The sequence below is a fragment of the Vanacampus margaritifer genome, chromosome 11, assembly GCF_051991255.1.
Source record: "Vanacampus margaritifer isolate UIUO_Vmar chromosome 11, RoL_Vmar_1.0, whole genome shotgun sequence".
In the NCBI taxonomy this organism is placed as follows: Eukaryota; Metazoa; Chordata; class Actinopteri; order Syngnathiformes; family Syngnathidae; genus Vanacampus; species Vanacampus margaritifer.
This window is the reverse complement of record NC_135442.1, coordinates 19916863-19926406: the sequence shown is the minus strand read 5'-3', so window position 1 is coordinate 19926406 and position 9544 is coordinate 19916863. Positions and strand designations below refer to the sequence as shown.

Genomic DNA, 9544 nt, shown 5'->3' with positions numbered 1-9544 from the left:
CAGATACCATATCGTATGGACGGAGCTTACAAATCCAAGGTGACCACTGTGTCCAAAACTTCTCAGCATCCCTCCAGCCGGAGGAATCAGTGTCAATCCTTGCCCAGTAGATGTCAGATGAGGCACCACTGGGAACTGGGGGCAGGAGTCAGAGACAGAGGCAGCATCGCAGTAGTATGAATGTCCATGTATTCCCCGGTATTAATGAGAAGGGTGGAATAAGTGAAACTAATACGGGTAAAGTGTCTGTGGTACTGCTTTCTTAATGTACTTGATGACCAGCCTCAGGGGAGGCAGGACTGGGCCTTTATAGTGCAGCATACGTTGCATAATAATCATCAATCCCATGTAGTTATACTACAATAGGCCTATACATTTAAAGCAGTATTCATTTAAGATCACATAGTTAATCTGCAGTTGATGTGATGATCAAATTATGGGTTCAACAGATGAAATCAGGATAACATTACCTGATTAAGTTGATTATGATTTGACTGTAGCAAAATATGAGTTAATAACTTCCATTGTGTGATTAAGTCAGGTTAAAAGACTCTTGAGCCACATGCTGTTTTCCATGTTATGACAGTGTGGGAGATGAATTGTGTACTTGTGTATTTGCTTACGAGTTATACAGTTTAGACTAGTGGTAGGCCTACTTGAATACAAATCCTGAAAGGCCACGAAGATATTTTTCAATGAGTCAAAAGTCCATTTATCGAGGTCAGTCAGGCCACACATTATAATACTGTAATATTCAAAACAATATATCCATCCATCTTCTCAATCGCTTGTTCTCACAAGAGTGGTGGGAGGTCCTGGAGCCTATCCCAGCTGGCTTCAGGCAGTAGGCGGGGTACACCATGAACTGGTTAACAGCCAATCGCAGGGCACACAGAGAAGAACAACCATATTTCTTTGAAAAACAAAAAAAGAACAGAAAGAAAATGTACGTTTTCATTTAACATGAATTAAGATAAATGGATGAATAAAACCAAATACAACCCCTGTTATGAATCCAAATCCCCCAGGGCCTGGTTTTTCAAAACTTTGTTACGTCTTTAACCATTGGTTAAGTAGATTTAACCGACTGTTAACGTTATTGGCACTGTTATCTTGTTCAAAACTCTGTTTACTTTAACCGGCTGTTAACTTGCTGTTAAAGTTAACACACCTAGAGACCGCTGCTAAGTTTTTAACACTGTGGTTAACTCTGTGTTTGTGGCTAATGCCTTCATGATGCCTGTTGAGTGCAGGAAAAAGAGAGTCTATGGAGGGCTTGGCTTTGACATTGGTGATTATTCTGATGAAGAGTTATGCGCACGCTACCGCTTAGCAGTAATACAATTCCAAGTCTCAATAAAAAAGTGTTTTTTAAGATGAGTTCTAAAAATGGACAGAGGGGGCTTGACCAACATTTAGTGGGAGGTGATTCCAAAGAGAAGTTACCTGTGATGTTTCTTGTTTGCTTTCACGTCAATACAGACAACAACACTGTGCTAATTGTTTACGTTAAATTAATTTAAACGTATTATTATTATATATATTTTTATTAATTTCAATTTAAAACAGTAATTACAAATATTAGTAATCATTACAAGTATTTAATTAAAACAAATATACACATATTAGACGTACATAAATACAAAAACAAATAAAAGCAATTCTTAAAAAATACTACACAAAAAATACAAATCAGTCAAAAATACAATTACGTTAGACAAAAAAAACGGACAAAAGTACGAGAAACAAAATCAAACAAAAACATGCAATTTTCTATGCTACAAAAATATTGGCAAAAATATTACACAAAATATTCACTGAAAATACACACGGTATAATTAATTTTTTTCAATGAATTAAAAAATAATAATAAATTATTTCACAAAAACTTGCTTCAATCATCGATTGAATAGCGTTTGTTTGGTTGATCGTTTGGATGGTATCCATTTCTTTGGCCGACCCGGAAGTAAACAAAAAGAGGAATTGTGTGATATATCTGTGCCAACCAGTGCCGTAAATGGCACGGTTAACTTTAACGGTGCCGTTAACTAACAGCGTGACTAACCATGTTTTGAACAACGCATATTTAACGGTCAGTTAGTTAACGGTGGGTTAAGAATTTAACCGGCGGTTAGGGGGTTAACAGTGTTTAAAATAACCAAAAATTGAACAATAACACTAGCTGTTTTTGAAACCTATCCACATGACCCAGCATGTATCATAGAGAGTATAAATTGGACAAATTAAAGGGATTACATCACAGTATTTTCAGCCCTTCGACGGGTAACTATAGGCATACAATGATTAAATCTTACCTTTGACACCATGGCGATGTAATTTTTTAAAATGAAATATTCTGTGTTGAACCGGTTCAGTAAAACCCCGCCTACCCCGCTCCCAGCGAGCCGGCTGCATCCTGCTGTTGAAGCTCTGCGTTTGAGCACTCACAAGCCATCAATTCTTCAATAAACATTTGAAATAAAACAGCTCAAGAAATTGTGGAGGAGGAGGGGAGGAGAAGGGACAAGAGAGAGGAAAGAAAAAGGAAGAAGGCAGAAAAACTTGAGTGGGTCGCAAACTTGGGAGCTGCTGCTTACAGGGCGAGGCAAGCACGCTAACCACTACACCACTCAATTAGTTAGTTTCAGCAGCGCAAAAGTTCTACACAAGTGTCAGCCAGAACTTTGCCTGGGATTTTAAGACGGCCAATTGTCATTGCACTTTGGCATTGCAAATATGAAGGATAATTGATTGCTTTGAATTCATTTGGACAGAATGTTTACTGATAAAGGCTACTTTTGTCATCATCCCATGGAGGTCTCACAGAAAGTGGGCGTGCGTTTAGTCCGCACAGGCGGTGCGGGGCTGGGTCCGCACCTAATGACGTCATACAGTGAGCACCTGCTCGTTTTCTGAGATTGGGTGAATTTCTCATAGAGGGGCGAATGGAGGAAAACACCACTTTGGTGATATTTTTGGTGAGTAATTAGCATTTTAACATGACTAAAAGCTCCAAAAAGTAGATTTTTAATGTTACTGTCCCTGTAACTGTTACTGTAAGCTATGAGCTAAGGCAGCTTTGTGACACACACACACACACACACATATGTCTTTGTGTCATCGTGGGGACATCTAATTGACATGATGCATTTCCTAGTGCCTTCCCCTAACCGTAGCCATCAAAAATGATTGCCTACCCCCCCCCATTCCTTACTCTAACCTCAACCATAACTAGGGTGGCCACTTCCATAAGTTCAAAAATAATGAAATATTTCAAAAAATGGATAAGTGTTCCCTTGCTATAACGCAGTTTACTTTTCACGGCCTCGCTGTTTCGCTGATTTTTGTGTGTGCAATTTTGCATGCATTTTTTCCAGTTATGTACCTATTTTATAAAATTTATGAAGGTTTGAAAATAGAGAATGTTTAAATAAGAGAGAAATATGAGAAAATGTAAATACCTCGATGAAAAAAGTGTATAAACTGTGTGGAGAGGGGTTTTAGAGCCTTAAAACAGTTATAATAAATGTCAAACGAAGCTATAACTACTTCGCGGATTTCATTTATTGTGAGTATTTTTTGGAACCTAACACCAGCGGAAAACGAGGGAACAGTGTATATCAGATTAGCGGTGTATTTTCATCAACAACAAGGTTTTGCATGGTTTAAAGATCATGTTTGTGCACTGAATGGCAAAAAATATCAATAAAAAGTCAAACTTGTTTTTGACAATTTATTTTGTTTAGAGTACCATGTTTTTAACCCATTAAGGCCGGGAGAGCGTGACCTCGCTTCTTTCGTTAAAGCCGGGAGCGCTCCAGCGTTCTTCTCCATTCTTGGTCTCTTAGCCGATTAAATTAATCAGAATTTGCACGAGAGGGTGACATGGACTTCGTAGCATGTCTTGGAATTTTATTCAAGCATTTATGCAGGGCCGGCTCTGGGCATAGGCAAACTAGGCGGTCGCCTAGTGCGCCATCTAGTGGAGGGAGCGCCAAATTGCAGGGCAAAAATAATAATAATAATAATAAAATATTTTTCCCCCTCAGGTTTTCAAAAATAAAATATGTTATACAGCATATATATTTTATATAATAATTTGTTTTTTGGTTTGTTTTGGTGTGGTTTATTGAACATATAATATACAATACAAAATAAAAGTGAAAGAAAGAAAATAAAAGTTAAAGGAAAAGAATTATTAGTAAAGTCAGAATTTACATGTTCAAAGGGAGTAGGAAGAAGTAAAAGAATTTATCTAATCCTACCCCCACTAACTTATATCATGTACAATAAGTTATTATATTTAATAATAAATCATTCAAATAGAAAAGAAAGCAAATGAAGAAAAAAAGAATAATGGAAAATGAACAAACATGCACTTTTCTTAAATGCACAGATATTAGTGTAAGTTATAAACCCTTATCCATTGCTTACACTAAAACAAGTAAAAGATAAAATAAAGCCCTACGTATATAATTAATCTAATCACAATATGATACATTTCCCAAAATTCATTTTTGTACATACATGAGCACATATGGCATAACTTCTAGTTCAAATAAATGACAGTGAGATCATGACCTGGCACCCTGAACCGGACCCGCTGCTGCTGTGTACAGTAAAAGGTAGGGGTCATCATCTCAGAGTGTTAGCGCTATTGATGGATGGATAGTACGCTTGTGTTGTTGTCTATACATCAAAAACTTTTACAATGAAACGGTCCAAGCCTTCAGGTGCTGCATTAAGAAAGCGGCGGAAGGAAGAGGAGGGAAAAACAGACCCAGGGTAGAGGCATGTATCATCATTCTCTATAAAAAATAAACATGAAAATACCATTAGCTTCTTAGCTTGCTTGTAACTTGTTTACATCCATGCAACTCTGCGCATCAGAGCGGGGCAAAGCTTGCTGACTTTAAAATAAAGCAGTCGGTCCAGTTCAGATACCTGCAAATAGATTTGCATAAATTATTGTTTCACATATCCACGTTAATGTATGCAAGATACGATACGATACGATATACTTTTATTTTCCCCGTGGCATATTGAAGTTTTTTGCACACTATTTTATGTTATCTGTGAATCATCTTGTTACCACCAAAGTTTTACTTTATCTAAATTTGTATATTTATACAGAGATGGGCGCGTCAATAAATTTTGAGCATCCGTCATTCGGCAATCGTCAACAGTCAGGACACCCTTCCATCATCGTCAATTCATCAATATTTCAAGGTGAACTGTCAATCCATCGATTGTTCAGCAAAATGAGCGTCCGTCAATGTCTCTGGTATTCGAGGTGCGTCAATGTTACGTCATTGTCAATCCGTCACCAAAATGAGACGTCTGTCATTGACGGATTGACAATTACATTGACGGATGAAAACCCCCTTCCATCATCCGTCAAGTTCATCAATTTTTCGACGTTTCCTGTCAATTGTCAACAAAAGGGGTGTTCGTCATTGACAGACCTTCCGTCAATATTGATGGAATGCCCACCTTTTATTACTTACACAAATATATTGTACATAGTTTGCAAACATTTTGTAGTTGTTAATAATATGCAATAATAATATAATGTGTTCATATATTTATAATTTTTTCACTTTTGCCTAGGGCACCAAATCAGCTAGTCCCTGCATTTGTGGTTGACGCAAATTCGCGGAAGTTATGAAATTAATGACGCAATTGACAACAGCACGGGAAGAATTCGAATCAGTGGAACGGGTCAACAGTGACATACTGTTAAGAAATATGTTTGCAGACAATGAGGATGTTGAAAATTTTGACGGTCTTGTAACGGAATGGACGAATCGATCCCTCGAAATTATTACAACTGGGCTCCAGTGTTGAAGGTAAATATAGGCCTATATGGAGTTATGTACCCGCAGATGCGACATTTGTTTGTTAATTTAAAAAATATATATTAAAGGTTAAATAATGAACTTATGTTTGTGTGAATGCCACAGGTTCAAGCTCTGAAATGTTTTTGGAATTATTTTTCAATCTGCTTCAGGAGCTGAGATATCATCCATATAGTTGAATTTCCAGGAAAACTTCTTTTGGGGGTGACTTTTAGGTTTTAGAGGCATGTTTTGCCATGCGGTTTGCCATGCGCAGACCAGTTGTGAGAATGTTGGGTCACATGAAATCAACCACGGCTCATTCATCGAAAACTGCCTCGTCTCGCATGGGGCTGGATGCCATGTCTGTGAAGCACATGCACAGTCGTGATCATCCGGGTCATTCGCGATGGAAACAAATCCATTATGGTTAGTGGACTAGTCACGACTACTGTTGGTGATTAGCCGACTAGCAAAATAATTGTTTGTGGCAGCCCTACCCAACACGGCCAGTTTTTTATAAGTGACCTCTACCCCATAAGGAATGATATGGGCTTTTCTCATCAACATAACTTCTCTCCTTATTTTGCCGCTTGCTAGCTTGAAAGCAGCTGAGGGTTCAAGACAACAACTAAAATCCTTTTCACACTGCTCTTGCCTAGTGTGCCGCTGGGTGCCATTGGTGTGTTGAGCGTAAGCCCCATGCCCGCATGTCAATCAAAAATGCCAGGTGTCACGCCCGCCTCCCACGGCTGGGTGCTGGTGCGGTACGCTCCTGAGCAAGCAGCCCTTCCGGTACTTCCTGGCTCAGCACCAACAGCTGATCCGACCATAGATCGACATAAAAAAATAGTAGGAAGTCGTTCTGCCTTGGATCCCCAAAGATTACTGACAAAGTATGGGAGGGTGGTGATGAGGAGGAGGAGAAAAAGAAACTATAGTATGTCATGGAGAACGTCTAGACATTGTCACCATAAAAAAGCTGACCGAGTTGAGGGGCTGTTCGTCTCTTGCTCTCCCTGATGATGATGATGATGTCGGACCAAGCCGAGCTGTGCTTGCCAATGCTCGTCAACACTTCCTGCAGGAAGACGCAACATCCTCGCTCCGTCACCACTCTCGCCTACACGCTGCTGTCGGCCATCTCTCTGATCACCATCATTCTTAACCTGCTGGTCATCATCTCCATCTCTCACTACAAGTGAGTGCATCGTGCTTCTAACTCCACTTATATGTCTTGATTTATGACCAAGTCCAGGAATAATAAAGAATGTTTTTCTCTCTTTAGGCAACTGAAGACCACCACAAACCTGATCCTGCTTTCTCTGGCCATCTCTGACTTATTGGTGGGCTTTCTCATGCTGTTTCAGATTTCCTCTTTTGAAGGTTGTTGGTTTTTTGGTGACCTGGTTTGTGCTATATTCTATCTTCTAAATTACGTAATAACGTCCTCTTCAATAGGAAGCATGGTGCTCATATCAATCGACCGCTATGTGGCTATATGTGACCCTCTGCGTTACCCCGTCAAGATAACCCAAACGAGAGTTCAAATCTGCATTTTCCTATCCTGGTCTATTTCCTTGATTTTCCACTGTGTGTGTTTTATGGACGCTCTAAAAAAGCCAGGCAGGTACAACACCTGTGTAGGCAAATGTACAATTGTGGTCAATTATGCTGCAGGTATGACTGACCTCTTTATCTCCTTCATAGGCCCGATCACAGTCATTGTGGTTCTGTACACGAGAGTGTTTGTGGTGGCCGTGTCTCATGCGCGGGCTGTGCGCTTCCACGTGGGAGTTGTCACATTGCAGCGCTCGCAGGGATTGCCTGCCAGAAGTTCTGAGCTGAAGGCAGCCAGGACCCTCGGCGTGGTGGTGGTGGTGTTTATTGCGTGCATCATGCCCTATTTCTGCGTCACCATCTCAGGCCAGTACATTTTGATCAATACGTCTTCAGCCTTTATCCCCACCTACTTGTTCTTCTTCAATTCCTGTTTGAACCCGCTGATCTATGCCCTTTTCTATCCGTGGTTCAGAAGATCCATCAAGCTCATTATGACACTGCAGATTCTGCAGCCTAATTCCAGCCAGATCAACATACTGTAGTGCTTTCACGTCATGATGTCCACAATACAACATTTTCTGCATCCTGTTTCACATTTAAAATAGCTGTGTTGTTTTGTCTTTGAGATGTATTGGTTTTATTGTTGTATGATTCATTAATTTATTCATTTTGCGAACCTCACTAGGGTCGCAGGTATGCTGGAGCCTATCCCAGCTGTCTCTCAGTGAGAGGCAGGTTACACTCGACCAGGGATAGGCAAGTTCGGTCCTAGAGAGCCGCAGTCCTGCATGTTTTCGATGTCTCCTGCCTCCAACCCAGGTGTTTCAAATCATCAGGTTCATAATTACGTTCTGCAGGAGCCTTTCAGCTGTGTTAGAGGAGCGAGACATCAAAAACATGCAGGACTGCGGCTTTCTAGGACCGAGTTTGCCTATCTCTGGTCTCTAGGACCAAACTTGCCTTCCCCTGCACTAGACAAACATGCAAAATAAAAAAAATCACATTCACTTAACATTTGTTCATAAGTACAAAAGCACATCCTATGAAGTCACACTGTTCCTCAGCCATCAGCCCCACACTCCTCCAAACACCAGCAGCAACACAAGTGACATTAGAAACGTGACATGCTACTAAATGCGAAAGCTTTTCACCGATCGTGCATATTTGTGAGGTAAATATATTTATATATACAGTAAATATAATAAAGTTCTTTTACAACCCAGTCCTGATGCCCATGTTGTTGCTGTTTTTTTCTTTTCAAATACATGAGATGTGAGCTATCAAGGAGGATCAGCCTCACAACAACTTTGCAATGCAGTTTGGTGCCCTAGCCAAGATTATTATTATTATTATTATTATCATTATTATTGATAATAATAATGATAATAATAATAAGAATAATAATTTCAAAATAAATACAAAAAGTGGTGATAGTTTTACAACAAAAATGACAAAACTAATAAATATAGTCTATTATGCATGTAAATGGTAAATTTACCATATTATGCATGTGCAATATATAATATATTAACCTTTTTTTTATGAGCATATTAGATTGGATACTTTTATGTCGGCATAATGTGGATTTGCAATTTACTGTGGTTTAAAATGGCATGTGGTAATAACGTTTAGAGTATCTTACCAATGCTAATTACAAAAATAATGATCAAACTCATAACAACAATGCACGAGGCAAAGTTTAAAGCATTTAATGCTTTAGACCTGTGATACTTTTTTTTACACAAGAGCCACATTAGCAGAGAAAATTCAAGGGTAGAGCCACTTAAGCGACAATATAGATCAAATCACCTGACCCATACAATAAGCTGGAACACTGACGGGAGCATGCTGTCTTGCCATGTTTGACAGTTACCTCTCTTTTGAAAACAAAATTAATTGAGATGAAAGGAGACTTTGAATGTGGGCATTTGTATCTTAGATGCATAATGTTTGTTGTATATTTATGTAGCAGGATATAAAACAATGTATTGACTGTGTTTTCATATGGTTCTAAGTTGTGACTAGGCATGTGCCGATATTACATTCTGACGGTATGATAAGAGTGAGCAAAAATATTGCTGTGTAACGGAATATTTGGGGAAATAAACACAGAATTTTTTCCCCACTGAACACAATCATTTTTT

General features: G+C 39.1%; 1 protein-coding gene across 1 annotated transcript; it reads left to right on the top strand.

The window, feature by feature from the left end:
- Positions 1–2768: 2768 nt before the first annotated feature.
- On the top strand, positions 2769–7942 carry LOC144060491 (trace amine-associated receptor 13c-like). Its single transcript, XM_077580101.1, has 3 exons — positions 2769–2813; positions 6860–7038; positions 7126–7942. Exons 2-3 carry the CDS (start codon positions 6860–6862, stop codon positions 7940–7942), a joined length of 996 nt encoding a protein of 331 aa, XP_077436227.1. The 5' UTR covers positions 2769–2813.
- The last annotated feature ends 1602 nt before the right edge of the window (positions 7943–9544 follow it).